The sequence below is a fragment of the Rhinichthys klamathensis genome, unplaced genomic scaffold, assembly GCF_029890125.1.
Source record: "Rhinichthys klamathensis goyatoka isolate OS25496 unplaced genomic scaffold, OSU_Roscu_1.1 h1tg000204l_1, whole genome shotgun sequence".
NCBI lineage: Eukaryota > Metazoa > Chordata > Actinopteri > Cypriniformes > Leuciscidae > Rhinichthys > Rhinichthys klamathensis.
The window spans coordinates 406,284-426,215 of NW_026606729.1; the positions used below are offsets into that span (position 1 = coordinate 406,284).

A 19,932-nucleotide genomic window follows, 5' to 3' on the forward strand; every position below is an offset into this window, starting at 1 on the left:
AGATAGAGATACTATCTTGAGGCCACGATACTATCTCATCTTATTTTTTTTGACAAAGTGGGACTAGGGGGGCTCCGTAAGTATCAAACGCGTTCTCGTCAGGGCCGTAAAACACAGAGAAGTGGCGTTGTATCGGGACGGGAGAAACACACCCGAATCAGCTTCGGTTAAACAGGCGGATAATAAGTTGTGTAAATGTGTAAGCTAGATTTATGCCTATTTTTTCACATCTTCATGGACACCACAATGATTTCCCTCGTGTGGTAATATTTTTCCTTGTAATTATGTATTATGTAAATGGTGCGTCTGTGTAGATGAGAGAAGGGAAGTGTATGCTGTCGTGCACACGTACATTATGGCCTAGCATCCGCCCTTAACATAGCATCAGAATAACGCGCCGCTGACTTTAGACTGGGCTTTTCCTGGTCTGTGGCGGAAGGGTTTTCTGGAACTGCACAACAGCGCTGGGAACGTTTGCGCCGGAACACGCCTCCTCTTTCCCCGGGAGCGCGAGTTCATTCCCTGAGTGTCCGTCGTGCGTCTGTGGAGGGAAGAGTCCGCTGTGTGTCGCGTGCAGAATAGGAATGATGCATGCGTCGTGTACATGCACTGGCTACAAGATAGGGCCCAGAGTTACTAATGATGTACTCATCTACAGTTATTATTATTATTGCATTTATTCTTGGATTTCTGTTGGTTACACTTTATTCCGATGGTAAACTTTAGTGATTCTGCTAACTGTAGTAACTGTGCGGCTGCATGTAGGTTCGGGAATAAGTAACTTACAGTCAGTTTGAATATTATGTCTTTTTTTATTATGTATTTAGTATTGTAATAATGGTTTTATTTTTTATTGTGATTTATAGTATTTTCCATGTTCTATGTAATACGCTGATGATTTGCGGGAACATTTGGATTTTTGGAACAAAACGGGCAAAGCTTGAGACAAAAGTCCTTAATTTTGAGAGAATTTCAGACCCTATTCATGGAAAGTAGCTTCAATCTCCATATATTTTCATTCAAAATACAGATGAGTGAGGCGAGTTTGCTGGTGAAGCGTTTCTTTCAGATGAGCTTCAGATCGTCACACTCTCTTGACATGCACATATTCATTAAAAAGGGAAAACATTTCGGCAAACAAAATCTACATAGTTCATCTATCAGATCTGCGCTAGACTCAGAATACATCAGCAAACGAGCCCAATTAAAGGGCTGGTGTTTATTATGCAGAAGGATCAGGCCGGATTCACTGAGCATTCCCGACTGGATCATCACAACACAAGCTCCTGTTTAATTCCTGAAGGCCGGAGACTCGATCCGCGGTCTAGAACCCGGCTCTAGTTCTCTTCATCCTCGTGTCCAGGCAAATGCTGGCTTACCTGATGACGAATAAACCACTGAAACCTGTAAATCACACGGACAGCTTCTCCCGGATATACCGATCGATTTGATTAGTTAATATGTTAATGGCAGTGTGTGTCTGCGCTGCCGGGATCTTTAATTAATGTGAGTTATTACTCCAGCGAGTGCCTATCACTGCAAGTGTTGGTTTCAGATGCTTAAGACGGCGATGCAGAGACAAAGAAAGCTCATAAATAACAAGCCGTGCTTCTTTAACTGGCTTTGGTCACTGATGCATGTGTTCGTTCACTTGTGTTTGCATTCTCAAAGAGCTGGTGATTGTGCAGGCTTTACTTTTTTAATGGTGGTAAATAGGGCTGTGCTCAGAATATCGATACGACGATACATCGTCATGAACTCCTGACGATGCGCGTATCGATACAGCAACAATTAAAATATTCGAGACACAATTTCACAAACAGCGTGAGTGTTCAGCTGTGCCGCGTCTTCTGTCTCTGTCTCTCAAAATGGGTTGCTCAAGGCAAGCGTCAAACGCGCTGAAGGCGGCGATACACTCTCGCTTTCGGGAGTTGGGACATGTCACATGACGGAATATTCACTTGCATATTCGGGCGAGTATTGCATTGTCACTTAAGTTTACCAATCGCTCGTCTTTTTAAGTCTTACCACGCAAAACATTCAAGCGATTTTAAACTATTCAGTGCTCGCACGCTCTCTGAGAGATGGTTTTCTCTGCATGCATACATAGAGTAAAGCCGCCTCACAAACAGCCTGTGAGTAACAAAAGTTCTTTTTCACGGATTATATCGCTTTTACGGACAAAAACAAGCAAAATGATGTCAAAAATGTCAATCTTGGTGAGTATCTAATACAGTCGGTTAATGCATGTGACAGTATAATGAACACAGGATCCGTGCACTAGCTCTTAAAGCGACAGCAGCCATGTGTGTCTGTCATTAATTTTGTCGTCAAAACAACAAAAGATAGCTTTAATTATAAGGAATCTGGATTTATAGCCAATGTATTTAATTTAGTCAGGACTAAAATACTACCCAATGTTATTTTACATTTAATTACTTTAAGTGTCTGTAGTATTTCTGAATACTACTGCTAGACCTATTCAAAAACGTGTCTCTTTATTGGTAGGCTATATTTATTCTATTGTATTTATTTGTTTAAAATGATTTCAACGTAATGTAAAGAAATTACTTTGTTTGGTGCACATTCTAACACTTATTTAATTGAACTCTCATTGTTTTTTAATGACAAAAACGAAATAGTTTTTCAGTTATCACAACTGTTATAACACTGTTTATTCAATAAAGATATTACTGCTACTAAACTCTGCTCAAAAGAAATTTAAATTCCAAATTGATCCATATCGTGATACGTATCGTATCGTGGCTTTAGTATCGTGATGCGTATCGTATCGTGACACTGTTGGTGATACACAGCCCTAGTGGTAAAGTCACTCCAGTCATGTTATTCTTTAACAATTCTCTCCTTCAGGGTAAACAGGCTTTTTACATCCACATGTTTTCTTGCGTGACTGTCCAAGGGAAAAGCCTTGAACTCAAAACTGGGTTCAGAATCTTCTCTTCTGTGCATATAAAGCTCAAAGAATCAGAAATGACCCGAATCTGTGTCTGTAATGTTCCTTTGATCAGTGAAAAACTGAAAAAAGAAAAAAAATTTACAACTGTAATATCCAAGCCTGGACAAGTCATGGGAAGCAATAATATCTGAATATATATTTGAATTGTTTCAGATCTCTGCCTTGTAAATGCCGCCTAATTACTGTCATGAAAGGTCCCATGAGATGAAATTTTCACTTTCTGAGGTTTTTTAACATTAATATGAGTTCCCCTAGCCTGTATATGGTCCCCCAGTGGCGAGAAATTTCAATCGGTGTAAACTCGAGAGAGTTTCACATGTAATATGTTGCTATTTCATATGCAAGCATGTCAGCCAATCACAGCAGTGGGCGGTTCCACTGAATCCCACAGCCAATCACAGCAGTGGGCGGTTCCACTGAATCCCACAGCCAATCACAGCAGTGGGCGGTTCCACTGAATCCCACAGCCAATCACAGCAGTGGGGGGTTCCACTGAATCCCACAGCCAATCACAGCAGTGGGCGGTTCCACTGAATCCCACAGCCAATCACAGCAGTGGGCGGATACACTGAATCCCACAGCAGACACGCCCCTTCAAACAGAGCGTTCAAATCAGACGCTAAAATCAGGCTAGGAAAAATGCCTTTATTTCTAAATTATGACTATTTTTGATCTAAAAAACATACTAACATTATAAGGGCAACCCAGGAAACATTATAAAATAATAAAATAACCCCATGTCATGGGACCTTTAACATATAACAGAGCACCAGTCAACGTCAAACCCTTTATTTGAGGGAAGATAGTAAAGCCATGTAAACGTTTGGCCAAAAGAATCCAGTATAGCTGCGTCTCCATCCAGTTTGAGCTCATTGGAATGAACAGCAGAGCTCTTGTAGACCTGTTTACTCATGCTCACAATCTAGATGAGCATCTCTGTGAACATGGACTGCTGTGCTGGAGTGAGTGTGTGTGTGTGTGTGTGTGTGTGTGTGTGTCGCTTGTCTCTCTCCTCTGACAGCGTCTCAATCTCAAACGTGTCAGACAGATCACAGTCTGTTCGAGGTCAGCAGAAGTGGGCCTTATGGGTCTCTTTAATACAACTATAAAGACTGTTAAAATCCCCAAACCTGACTATGTTTGGAAACACATACGCAGAGCTGCAGGAGCATCAGTGTTACGGCCAGCTCGTTTTAAGCCGCAACATAAAAGAGGGATCAAAAACCAACATACAATGAATACATATTCATGAAGGGTCACTGTGGCCCAAAGTCGCAGTACCTCTTAAAGTGGTCCGCACCAAAGAAAACAAGCTCAGCAATCGCTGCGTCCCGTTCGATGAGATCGAGACTTTTCTGGCCATTGATGATGACATCATCATGTTGACCTCAGATGACCTGCGGTTTAAGGCGTGAGTTCCCAGATTGGCTGGTTGGATATCCCGGACGAGCCCCCGATTTTATGTTACGGCCGGCTCGTTTTAAGATAAAAGAGGGATCAAAAACCAACGTTCAATGAATACAAATTATTTTATTCTCTTTAACAAATATAACAATAACAACAAATAACAAACATAAGTCTAGGGAAAACAAAATAACAAAGAAAAAATAAACACAATAACTAACTAAATTAAAGCTATATGATAAAAGAAATGTATAAGAAAGAAAATCAATGAGTTGCATGAGCCACTCCTGAAAGTAACCCAAACCCTTATAGACTCGAGTCCCCTAATGATCAGTTACAGTCCGCCACCGATGGAGAACTCTCAGGGGCGCGACTCTGTCGCCAGGACCTGTTACACACCAAATGTGCAATGCAGAAGTACGGCCGAGTGTCCATTCTTATGATCAAAATAAGTTTGGGATTGTGGCTTAGTGTTCTGTGCTCAACAAATCTGGTTTGCAACTTCCCAGTTCTAATTGTTAACTAACTGTTAGCCATTTGTGCTTCCATGGCTTAGTGGTTCTGTCAGTGACAGACTGTACTTTTACACCTAACAGAGCATCTAACTCGTCTACATGACAAGAAAACACAATGAAGAAAGGGATTCTCTTGCATTATTCCAGAATGAGCCTCATATGACGGCCAATGCAGAGGCCAGTGAAAGTGAGCAGAGGATGATGTTGGAAAGCTGATATGTGATCAATATGGATGAAAGCGGCACATTACGGTTTGCATCTCTTCATGTCCTTCCTGTCGAGGAGCTTCTCTCTCCCTGTCCCTCGACAGTGACGGTGAAGCTCAAAGCTGTGAAAGAACTCACAAGGTCTTGGATTTAATATATAATCAGTTCTGTTGTATGGCCGGATGCGGATAACAGAAAGGCAGAAATTGAATTTCTCCGCCTCAGATTTGATGCGTCTCACAGTGAACACTGAAGTCAGCGACGATGCTGCCGATTACAGGGCTCTCACAAATGAAAACCGAACAAAGAGACGGAGAACAATAAAAACATTTCACTCATAAACGACCTGCTTTGTATTTGTTGATTTCGGGTAAAAATGTGTGTCCAAAGCGAATGATGTTTGTTACGAATGCACAGTTATTTCTTACTTTTGTTTCCCCCAAAGTTATTCAGTGTTATTCATGTTCACAGCAATAATTGCAGCGCGTTTGGAAAGGCATTCATCCGGGTGACACGTTTCTTTCAGCGATTCTCTCGTGATGATTCACCCTGTCCTAATGCATTCGAACTCGAACTCGGACAGAATCTCATCTCTGTATTGTGTGCTGATCGGCAGCTGTGATCACGCTTCACTCACTGTTCCTCTGCCTGGTTGTGTCTTCCAGGGGAGAAGCAATGGCCGGTTCGCTCTCAGAGTCACCATGGTAGGAACGCTGCTTGTGTGTGGTTGAGTGTGTTTCTTCCCTCGGCCTCTGTCTGTGTTCGTGCTGGATGTGTGTGTGTGTGTGTGTAAGTCATGTAGCTCTGTGGACGATGGTTGATTAGATGCTTTCTTGCATTCTTCTCCTGCTTCTCCTGCATCCCTGTAGTGTCTTTGTTCCTCTGGATTCCCTGTTCCTCCAGTGCCTTCGCCACAGAGGAGCACACATGCTAGCGCAGGGATAAAGACAGTTTTGAATGATGTTACTTCTTATTAATTAAAGAAGACATCAGAAAAATCTGTGCTTATCTCTGCGGGCGACGTGATGATGCTCCTCGCAAAAGAAGATCTCCTGCCGGCATCCCGAACCTGGTATGTGCGAGCCAACGGGTGTTTTTCTGTCTTTGTACATGTTTTCTTTGTGTTGTTTTTCTTGTGAGGTTCATTTATGAGAAGAAAAACCTAATAAAATACATTTGAAATGCTCCAGGTCTCTGGCATGCTGTTTAGTATGGAGCGAACGTGTCTGGGTCAGTGTCCATGAAATTACTGGAGTGTCTGTGATATTGCTAAATGATCCAGTGCTTTTCCATCTTATCCCCAGAGAGAAGTCGTATAGTCACTCTGTCAGTGTGTATTTGTCAGTGCGTGCACAGCTCTTTAAAAGCAAATACGCAACGTTTATTTATTGTTGCATCAAGAGCCGAAGGTTTCCGTGCCTCAAACTCCTCCAGTTAGAGATAAAGAGCTCTCTGTTGAAGCGGACACACACTGCATTAGCTCAGCGTCATCACACGACGGCTCTAACCGTGGCAACGGCATTCTCATACATGTAGGACTACTGTGACATTTCACAATTAAATGTTAACCGTTTTTGTCAGTGGTTAAATGCCAGACCCCAGTGGCTTTCCGGCCCTGCCTTTGTCAAAACCAGGAGAAGGGCAAGCGTTGGACTCCGTCGCGAGGTCCATCTGGACCAGGGGTTTTCAATTAAAGGTCCAAGGGCTCCGGATCTCCTTCCCAGCTACTGTACTACAATACTTTTTCGGAATAGTTATACATTTCCATCGGGGCAGACGTATTACTTTGTAAAAGAAAGAAATACCCCTAAACAATCAAAATAGTCATGAAAGATGAGAATCCTGGGCCCAAACAGTGACGTCTAAGAGTTTCTGTCAAAACATTACCTAAAAAAGTAACTATTTCTCCCAACTGGATATGAATATAAAAAGGTTAAATCAGATGTTGTAACTGGCTATTTATTTTTATTTTACATTTAGACATCTTTGTGTATGGCACATAAAAGCCTTGGGACAGAAACACACTGAGCTGCAGGTTTACCTCTTAAGGAAAGTATGGGCCATTTTTATATTTTGCTCAAAGTAATAAACTACTAAAACAAACAGTGTACATAATCTAATGTTTAGAACTCTCATAATGAGGACAAAACAAAGTTTACTAGAAATGTAAAGGTTTTTTGGTCTTGCCTTGCCATCTCTAAATAATTTTCCAAATTCTAGCAGTGTTTATTATGAAATGCTCTTCATGCTGATTAATAATGCTAAATGTATGAAAAACCTATTAGCTGCATTCTGATTTTCTGCAGTGTTTAAGTCAAAGTATGTATTTTGCTCACCGTGTTTCTGCTACTGTTGTTAGAGTAACGCGTCGTCTGCTGTTAGCGAGAGAGAGAGGAGAAACACACGGCCTTGAATGAAGCACTTTTAGCTCTAAATACAAATATTATAGATATAGCTCTAAAAGATCATTATCATAAACAACCCTGAGTGCTTGTGATGTAAACCGCTGCGTTGTTTAGACACGCTGCTCGCTGTAATCTATAGAAACGGTAAAATGGCGCAATTATGTCCCGCCATTTTAATTACACTGATCTAGACTCCATCGTTACACTGATCTAGACTCCATCATCACACTGATCTAGACTCCATCATTACACTGATCTAGACTCCATCATTACACTGATCTAGACTCCATCATTACACTGATCTAGACTCCATCATCACACTGATCTAGACTCCATCATTACACTGATCTAGACTCCATACTAACACTGATCTAGACTCCATCATCACACTGATCTAGACTCCATCATTACACTGATCTAGACTCCATCATTACACTGATCTAGACTCCATCATCACACTGATCTAGACTCCATCATGACACTGATCTAGACTCCATCATCACACTGATCTAGACTCCATCATTACACTGATCTAGACTCCATCATCACACTGATCTAGACTCCATCATCACACTGATCTAGACTCCATCATTACACTGATCTAGACTCCATCATTACACTGATCTAGACTCCATCATCACACTGATCTAGACTCCATCATCACACTGATCTAGACTCCATCATCACACTGATCTAGACTCCATCATCACACTGATCTAGACTCCATCATGACACTGATCTAGACTCCATCATCACACTGATCTAGACTCCATCATTACACTGATCTAGACTCCATCATCACACTGATCTAGACTCCATCATTACACTGATCTAGACTCCATCATTACACTGATCTAGACTCCATCATTACACTGATCTAGACTCCATCATCACACTGATCTAGACTCCATCATTACACTGATCTAGACTCCATCATTACGCTGATCTAGACTCCATCATTACGCTAATCTAGACTCCATCGTTACACTGATCTAGACTCCATCGTTACACTGATCTAGACTCCATCATTACACTGATCTAGACTCCATCATTACACTGATCTAGACTCCATCATTACACTGATCTAGACTCCATCATTACACTGATCTAGACTCCATCATCACACTGATCTAGACTCCATCATCACACTGATCTAGACTCCATCATCACACTGATCTAGACTCCATCATCACACTGATCTAGACTCCATCATTACACTGATCTAGACTCCATCATCACACTGATCTAGACTCCATCATCACACTGATCTAGACTCCATCATCACACTGATCTAGACTCCATCATCACACTGATCTAGACTCCATCATCTCCATCATCACACTGATCTAGACTCCATCGTTACACTGATCTAGACTCCATCATTACACTGATCTAGACTCCATCATCACACTGATCTAGACTCCATCATTACACTGATCTAGACTCCATCGTTACACTGATCTAGACTCCATCGTTACACTGATCTAGACTCCATCATTACACTGATCTAGACTTTATCATTACACTGATCTAGACTCCATCATTACACTTATCTAGACTCCATCATTACACTGATCTAGACTCCATCATTACACTGATCTAGACTCCATCATTACACTGATCTAGACTCCATCATCACACTGATCTAGACTCCATCATTACACTGATCTAGACTCCATCATTACACTGATCTAGACTCCATCATTACACTGATCTAGACTCCATCGTTACACTGATCTAGACTCCATCGTTACACTGATCTAGACTCCATCATCACACTGATCTAGACTCCATAATTACACTGATCTAGACTCCATCATCACACTGATCTAGACTCCATCATTACACTGATCTAGACTCCATCGTTACACTGATCTAGACTCCATCGTTACACTGATCTAGACTCCATCATTACACTGATCTAGACTTTATTATTACACTGATCTAGACTCCATCATTACACTGATCTAGACTCCATCATTACACTGATCTAGACTCCATCATTACACTGATCTAGACTCCATCATCACACTGATCTAGACTCCATCATTACACTGATCTAGACTCCATCGTTACACTGATCTAGACTCCATCATTACACTGATCTAGACTCCATCATTACACTGATCTAGACTCCATCATTACACTGATCTAGACTCCATCATGACACTGATCTAGACTCCATCATCACACTGATCTAGACTCCATCATTACACTGATCTAGACTCCATCATTACACTGATCTAGACTCCATCAATACACTGATCTAGACTCCATCATCACACTGATCTAGACTCCATCATTACACTGATCTAGACTCCATCATTACACTGATCTAGACTCCATCATCACACTGATCTAGACTCCATCGTTACACTGATCTAGACTCCATCATTACACTTATCTAGACTCCATCATTACACTTATCTAGACTCCATCATCACACTGATCTAGACTCCATCGTTACACTGATCTAGACTCCATCATTACACTTATCTAGACTCCATCATCACACTGATCTAGACTCCATCATTACACTGATCTAGACTCCATCATCACACTGATCTAGACTCCATCGTTACACCGATCTAGACTCCATCATTACACTGATCTAGACTCCATCATCACACTGATCTAGACTCCATCATTACACTAATCTAGACTCCATCATCACACTGATCTAGACTCCATCGTTACACTGATCTAGACTCCATCATTACACTTATCTAGACTCCATCATCACACTGATCTAGACTCCATCATCACACTGATCTAGACTCCATCGTTACACCGATCTAGACTCCATCATCACACTGATCTAGACTCCATCATCACACTTATCTAGACTCCATCATCACACTGATCTAGACTCCATCATCACACTGATCTAGACTCCATCGTTACACCGATCTAGACTCCATCATTACACTGATCTAGACTCCATCATTACACTGATCTAGACTCCATCATCACACTGATCTAGACTCCATCATTACACTGATCTAGACTCCATCATTACACTGATCTAGACTCCATCATTACACTGATCTAGACTCCACTCCATCATCACACTGATCTAGACTCCATCATTACACTGATCTAGACTCCATCATTACACTGATCTAGACTCCATCATTACACTGATCTAGACTCCATCATCACACTGATCTAGACTCCATCATTACACTGATCTAGACTCCATCGTTACACTGATCTAGACTCCATCGTTACACTGATCTAGACTCCATCATCACACTGATCTAGACTCCATCATTACACTGATCTAGACTCCATCATTACACTGATCTAGACTCCATCATTACACTGATCTAGACTCCATCATCACACTGATCTAGACTCCATCATTACACTGATCTAGACTCCATCATTACACTGATCTAGACTCCATCATCACACTGATCTAGACTCCAATCGTTACACTGATCTAGACTCCATCATTACACTTATCTAGACTCCATCATCACACTGATCTAGACTCCATCATCACACTGATCTAGACTCCATCGTTACACCGATCTAGACTCCATCATCACACTGATCTAGACTCCATCGTTACACCGATCTAGACTCCATCATTACACTTATCTAGACTCCATCATCACACTGATCTAGACTCCATCATCACACTGATCTAGACTCCATCGTTACACTGATCTAGACTCCATCATTACACTGATCTAGACTCCATCATCACACTGATCTAGACTCCATCATTACACTGATCTAGACTCCATCATCACACTAATCTAGACTCCATCATTACACTGATCTAGACTCCATCATTACACTTATCTAGACTCCATCATCACACTGATCTAGACTCCATCGTTACACCGATCTAGACTCCATCATCACACTGATCTAGACTCCATCATCACACTTATCTAGACTCCATCATCACACTGATCTAGACTCCATCATCACACTGATCTAGACTCCATCGTTACACCGATCTAGACTCCATCATTACACTGATCTAGACTCCATCATCACACTGATCTAGACTCCATCATTACACTGATCTAGACTCCATCATCACACTGATCTAGACTCCATCATTACACTGATCTAGACTCCATCATTACACTGATCTAGACTCCATCATTACACTGATCTAGACTCCACTCCATCATCACACTGATCTAGACTCCATCATTACACTGATCTAGACTCCATCATTACACTGATCTAGACTCCATCATTACACTGATCTAGACTCCATCATCACACTGATCTAGACTCCATCATTACACTGATCTAGACTCCATCGTTACACTGATCTAGACTCCATCGTTACACTGATCTAGACTCCATCATTACACTGATCTAGACTCCATCATTACACTGATCTAGACTTTATCATTACACTGATCTAGACTCCATCATCACACTCATCTAGACTCCATCATCACACTGATCTAGACTCCATCATTACACTGATCTAGACTCCATCATGACACTGATCTAGACTCCATCATCACACTGATCTAGACTCCATCATTACACTGATCTAGACTCCATCATTACACTGATCTAGACTCCATCGTTACACTGATCTAGACTCCATCATTACACTGATCTAGACTCCATCATCACACTGATCTAGACTCCATCGTTACACTGATCTAGACTCCATCATTACACTGATCTAGACTCCATCATTACACTGATCTAGACTCCATCATCACACTGATCTAGACTCCATCATCACACTGATCTAGACTCCATCATTACACTGATCTAGACTCCATCGTTACACTGATCTAGACTCCATCATCACACTGATCTAGACTCCATCATCACACTGATCTAGACTCCATCATCACACTGATCTAGACTCCATCATTACACTGATCTAGACTCCATCATCACACTGATCTAGACTCCATCGTTACACTGATCTAGACTCCATCATTACACTGATCTAGACTCCATCATTACACTGATCTAGACTCCATCATTACACTGATCTAGACTCCATCATTACACTGATCTAGACTCCATCATCACACTGATCTAGACTCCATCATCACACTGATCTAGACTCCATCATTACACTGATCTAGACTCCATCATTACACTGATCTAGACTCCATCATTACACTGATCTAGACTCCATCATTACACTGATCTAGACTCCATCATTACACTGATCTAGACTCCATCATCACACTGATCTAGACTCCATCGTTACACTGATCTAGACTCCATCATTACACTGATCTAGACTCCATCATTACACTGATCTAGACTCCATCATTACACTGATCTAGACTCCATCGTTACACTGATCTAGACTCCATCATTACACTGATCTAGACTCCATCATCACACTGATCTAGACTCCATCATTACACTGATCTAGACTCCATCATCACACTGATCTAGACTCCATCATCACACTGATCTAGACTCCATCATCACACTGATCTAGACTCCATCATTACACTGATCTAGACTCCATCATTACACTGATCTAGACTCCATCATTACACTGATCTAGACTCCACTCCATCATCACACTGATCTAGACTCCATCATTACACTGATCTAGACTCCATCATTACACTGATCTAGACTCCATCATTACACTGATCTAGACTCCATCATCACACTGATCTAGACTCCATCATTACACTGATCTAGACTCCATCATTACACTGATCTAGACTCCATCATCACACTGATCTAGACTCCAATCGTTACACTGATCTAGACTCCATCATTACACTTATCTAGACTCCATCATCACACTGATCTAGACTCCATCATCACACTGATCTAGACTCCATCGTTACACCGATCTAGACTCCATCATCACACTGATCTAGACTCCATCGTTACACCGATCTAGACTCCATCATTACACTTATCTAGACTCCATCATCACACTGATCTAGACTCCATCATCACACTGATCTAGACTCCATCGTTACACTGATCTAGACTCCATCATTACACTGATCTAGACTCCATCATCACACTGATCTAGACTCCATCATTACACTGATCTAGACTCCATCATCACACTAATCTAGACTCCATCATTACACTGATCTAGACTCCATCATTACACTTATCTAGACTCCATCATCACACTGATCTAGACTCCATCGTTACACCGATCTAGACTCCATCATCACACTGATCTAGACTCCATCATCACACTTATCTAGACTCCATCATCACACTGATCTAGACTCCATCATCACACTGATCTAGACTCCATCGTTACACCGATCTAGACTCCATCATTACACTGATCTAGACTCCATCATCACACTGATCTAGACTCCATCATTACACTGATCTAGACTCCATCATCACACTGATCTAGACTCCATCATTACACTGATCTAGACTCCATCATTACACTGATCTAGACTCCATCATTACACTGATCTAGACTCCACTCCATCATCACACTGATCTAGACTCCATCATTACACTGATCTAGACTCCATCATTACACTGATCTAGACTCCATCATTACACTGATCTAGACTCCATCATCACACTGATCTAGACTCCATCATTACACTGATCTAGACTCCATCGTTACACTGATCTAGACTCCATCGTTACACTGATCTAGACTCCATCATTACACTGATCTAGACTCCATCATTACACTGATCTAGACTTTATCATTACACTGATCTAGACTCCATCATCACACTCATCTAGACTCCATCATCACACTGATCTAGACTCCATCATTACACTGATCTAGACTCCATCATGACACTGATCTAGACTCCATCATCACACTGATCTAGACTCCATCATTACACTGATCTAGACTCCATCATTACACTGATCTAGACTCCATCGTTACACTGATCTAGACTCCATCATTACACTGATCTAGACTCCATCATCACACTGATCTAGACTCCATCGTTACACTGATCTAGACTCCATCATTACACTGATCTAGACTCCATCATTACACTGATCTAGACTCCATCATCACACTGATCTAGACTCCATCATCACACTGATCTAGACTCCATCATTACACTGATCTAGACTCCATCGTTACACTGATCTAGACTCCATCATCACACTGATCTAGACTCCATCATCACACTGATCTAGACTCCATCATCACACTGATCTAGACTCCATCATTACACTGATCTAGACTCCATCATCACACTGATCTAGACTCCATCGTTACACTGATCTAGACTCCATCATTACACTGATCTAGACTCCATCATTACACTGATCTAGACTCCATCATTACACTGATCTAGACTCCATCATTACACTGATCTAGACTCCATCATCACACTGATCTAGACTCCATCATCACACTGATCTAGACTCCATCATTACACTGATCTAGACTTTATCTAGACTCCATCATTACACTGATCTAGACTCCATCATTACACTGATCTAGACTCCATCATCACACTGATCTAGACTCCATCGTTACACTGATCTAGACTCCATCATTACACTGATCTAGACTCCATCATTACACTGATCTAGACTCCATCATTACACTGATCTAGACTCCATCGTTACACTGATCTAGACTCCATCATTACACTGATCTAGACTCCATCATCACACTGATCTAGACTCCATCATTACACTGATCTAGACTCCATCATCACACTGATCTAGACTCCATCATCACACTGATCTAGACTCCATCATCACACTGATCTAGACTCCATCATTACACTGATCTAGACTCCATCATTACACTGATCTAGACTCCATCATTACACTGATCTAGACTCCACTCCATCATCACACTGATCTAGACTCCATCATCACACTGATCTAGACTCCATCATCACACTGATCTAGACTCCATCATTACACTGATCTAGACTCCATCATTACACTGATCTAGACTCCATCATTACACTGATCTAGACTCCATCATTACACTGATCTAGACTCCATCATTACACTGATCTAGACTCCATCATCACACTGATCTAGACTCCATCATCACACTGATCTAGACTCCATCATCACACTGATCTAGACTCCATCGTTACACTGATCTAGACTCCATCATTACACTGATCTAGACTCCATCATTACACTGATCTAGACTCCATCGTCACACTGATCTAGACTCCATCATCACACTGATCTAGACTCCATCATCACACTGATCTAGACTCCATCATTACACTGAGCGAGCAGATGTGTTTGTGGTTAGTCAGGATGTGTTGGTTCCCGCCAGCGCTGGACGAGACGGAGGGCACGAGCACTACACACAGATGTTCACGCACATGTTCTCGCATCTCCTTCTTTACTCGCTTCATGCAATACATGTTTTACTTGATTTCCACAATTAGAGGACATGTTAACAAATTAACTTTTTATTCCAGGATTCGGTTATATCGGGATAATTTAATATCACATCTCATGAGACGTATTATATTAGTGCTTATTTTATGGACAGATGTATTTGCTGTAATCCGGGAGTCTCGAGATGAAGCGAGCCCACTGAGTGTAGATGCGATGACAGATGAGGTGGATATATTTCATTCTCTGGAGGAAATGCAAGAGAAATGTCAAACTACTGAATCATTGCTTGGCCATCTGGACATTACTATGCAAACTGGGATGAGTGTTGTTATATTAGATGTGAAACAGGAGTGTGTGCAAAGTGAAGATTCATCAGCTGTAGGCACTGGCGCCGGTTTGCTGGTTCGCTTCCAAAAGGCCAAATCAACAACATTTGTGGGTCTGATTCATACAAAGTAAATTTCATCACCAAGCAGAGAGGATATTAAAAATGATGCACAGCTTATGACTACTAAAAGCGACGCACTGCTTAATGTCACCGAGTCGCTCCGAACAGCTCAAGATCACAATTACCCTCTGAAATCATCAGCTTTTCAACTAAGGTATCATGGGTTATTTTATATTCGCATAAACCAGACAGAGCAAGTCTGGTTCAAAAACACAAAACTCAGCAGAATAAAAGATACAGTTTCCCCTAATTGAGTTGGATGTCAGTGAAGACCTCAGAGCGTTAGAGTTTCTTCGTTAGCCTCGTCTTGTTGACTAACTGACCGGAGAGCGAGGCCGGATCGGCCCCAGAGCGACGGGACGCCGGAGTGTGACCGGCTCAGACCTCCACCTTCAACTGAACGCCTTCTCAAAAGAAACTAATTGGTCCCCAGATTAAAGCAGGATCATTGAACTGGACGAGCTTCTTATTAATTAGGACTCAGGACTCTAGCTCTTATCAGCGGCGCTGTGAATGTTCTGGACCCGAGACGTTACGGGACACGTCGGCCTCCTAAGCGGTCCTTAACTTTTACTTTGTCAGTTTTAATTTCATTAGTCAGTTTTAGTAGTTGTAGAGAGAGCAGTCCATCGGCCCAGGATCCGGCTCCCGTTAATCCTGCCTGTTTCTGCTGGATATAGAAAGGAACATGTACAGTATATTACCGCATGATCACGGCTTAGCGGACTCCGATTCCCCTTTTCCAGATGCAGGATTTTCAACAGGTGTCCGTAAAACAAATACACCACCGTTCAAAAGTTTGGAGATTTGTAATATTTATCTAAAATACTTTTACTCACACGTTACTGTCAAAATTGACAGTAAAGACATTCACGAAATTTCTAATAAATGCTGTTCTATTGAACTTTCTATTCATCAAAGAATTCTGCAATAAGAAATGTATGACGGTTTCCACAGAAATCTGAAGCAGCACAACTGTGTTCAACACTGATAATAATCATAAATGTTTCTTGATCATCAAATCATCATATTAGAGTGATTTCTGAAGGATCATGTGACACTGAAGACTGGAGTAATGATGCTGAAAATAAATTACATTTGACTTTATATTCACAGAGAAAAGATGTTTTGCATTATAATAATATTTTACTGTATTTTTGGTGAGCAGAATAGACTTTGTTTAAAAACAATAACAAATCTCACCTTCCCCAAACTTTTGAACTGTAGTGTATAAGAAACGTATAAAATTTTCTTTGAAATTATTAAATATTTTCTACAAACATATCTAAATCTGGTACTTTAATGATGTTTTATGTTATTAATGAACATTATTGTAAAGTGTTCTTACTGTAGTTTAACTGTAAAGGTTGAAAAACCCTGTTGCAGACAAAAACAGTTTCTACATCAGTACTGTATACAGGTACAGTAACAGCAGCGATTGACTCCTTCGAAACAGGGGTCTTCACTCATCTGAGCTCCATGACACATGTAAATGGATGTTAAACTAGTCACTCTAATGCATTTTTAAACAGGCACAACAGCAGATATCCAGATGAGCTCACGCTTCGCTCCCTCTAGTTTTCACCCATTTATCAGGAACTTCACGAGCGCATCTCTACCAGCTCAGGTCTGCAGTGGACCATCGCAGAGACACACACTCACACACACACACACACACACACACACACACACACACACACACACACACACACACACACACTCACGCACACTCACACACTTGCACTCGCACTTGCATACACACACACACACACACACACACACACACACACACACACACACACACACACACACACACTCACGCACACTCACACACTTGCACTCGCACTCGCACACACACACACACACACACACACACTCGCACACACACACACACACACACACATACACACACACACACACGCACACGCACACACACACACACACACACACGCACGCACACTCACACACTTGCACTCGCACTCGCACACACACACACACACACTCGCACACACACACACACACGCACACACTGACTCACACACACATACACACACACACACACACACACACGCACACACTCACGCACACTCACACACTTGCACTCGCACTCGCACACACACACACACACACACACTCGCACACACACACACACACGCACACACTGACTCACACACACACACACACACACACACACACACACACACACACAATGTCATCTGGTGAAGCAGCCTCAACACTTTTCGTGGCCCATGATGATGAAGATGATGATGATGATGATGATGATGAACTCTGTGACCGTGTGAACCGAAGCTCATCGTCACATGCAGCACATCCCTCACTTCAGTAAATGACACGTTCCCTTTCAGTCAGTTACGTTCTACGTTACGTCAGAATGACTGACGAATGTGGTCTCGCCTGAGAGCACAATCACCTTCGAGTGGTACAAAACGAGCCAATGGTACGCAGAGTAGCTTGGTCTGCGGAGTGTGTGTCGCGAGCCGGGACGGGGAAGGTATAAGTACTTTTTAGGTTCAAGTACCTCAGGTGGTAACAGCTATCACTTCAGCTAGGCCCCTGTCCACCAGACACGCCTATATTTGAAGTGGAACCTCTTCGCCGCTGGGTGTTCTTCTCATCAAGAAGACCCCTGGAAATGTCCGATCGGGTTGGTGTTCTCCTTCCCTCAGCAAGAGTTGGAACGAAGGCTGTCTCCTTCCACCCTCAAGGTCTATGTGGCTGCCGTTTCAGCTCACCATGATATGGTTGACTCTAAGCCAGTAAGGAAGCACGAGCTGGTCATCAGGTTCCTTCGAGGAGCTAGGACCCTTCTGGGATCTCTCAGTGGTTCTATCTGCGCTGCAGAGAACACCCTTTGAACCATTGCACTCAGTGGTGCTTAAGTTCTTCTCATTGAAGACAACGCTCCTGACGGCTTCGACCTCAGTTAAGAGGTAAGGGGACCGGCAGGCATTTTCAGTTGAAGCGTGCCTGGAATTCGGGCCGGCTAACTCTCACGTGATCCTGAGACCTCGGTCCAGGACATGTGCCCAAAGTTCCCACCACTCCCTTCAGGGATCAGGTGGTGAACTTGTAAGCGCTGGCCCTGGAGGAGGCAGACCCAGCCCTAGCACTGCTCTGTCCAGTACGCGCCCTTCGCGCTTACGTAGATTGAACTCAGTGCTTTAGGACCTCAGACCAGCTCTTTGTCTGTTATGGAGGCCAGCAGAAGAGAAAGGTTGTCTCCAAGCAGAGGTTATCCCACTGGATAGTGGATGCTATAGCCTTGGCTTACCAAGCCCAAGGACTGCCATGCCCCCTAGGGGTGTTTGGCGCATCCACTCCACGGACTGGATATGTGCGCTAATTTTCTCAGGTGAGTTCTGAACCCTGGGTTCCTCCAGTACTGTGGATGTCTAACACCTGTGTGCTGCCCAGTTGGTCAGCCCTGGTGTCGGACTATAGGTGCCTGCATGTGTTGCGATTCCCCTGCTTGGGCAATCCCACACGTGTATTTCCACGGTATGGTAAGTCTTCTCTGGTAGCACGTGACTTTCCCTTGGCAAGACCATCCTTGCCGTCTCCGACGTTGAAATATATTCCACCCTCTGGCTGGGTTACCTCAGAGATCTTCCATATGTTCCATAGGTTCATGTGTGATAATTGTTTAAGT

The 19,932-nt window shown here is 42.4% G+C and overlaps 1 protein-coding gene across 9 annotated transcripts in view; it reads left to right on the forward strand.

Moving 5' to 3' along the window:
• Positions 1-19,932, forward strand: part of LOC130096648 (protein shisa-6) — a 90,107-nt gene that overhangs the window by 58,107 nt on the left and 12,068 nt on the right. For 4 of the 9 annotated variants that reach the window (XM_056263237.1, XM_056263242.1, XM_056263238.1 and 1 more), the window contains exon 4: positions 5,768-5,806. The exons of the other annotated variants lie outside the window; for them this stretch is intronic. In XM_056263237.1, the coding sequence (XP_056119212.1) occupies positions 5,768-5,806 (39 nt within the window). The remainder of the gene's footprint in view (positions 1-5,767; positions 5,807-19,932) is intronic. 9 annotated transcript variants of the gene reach the window in all.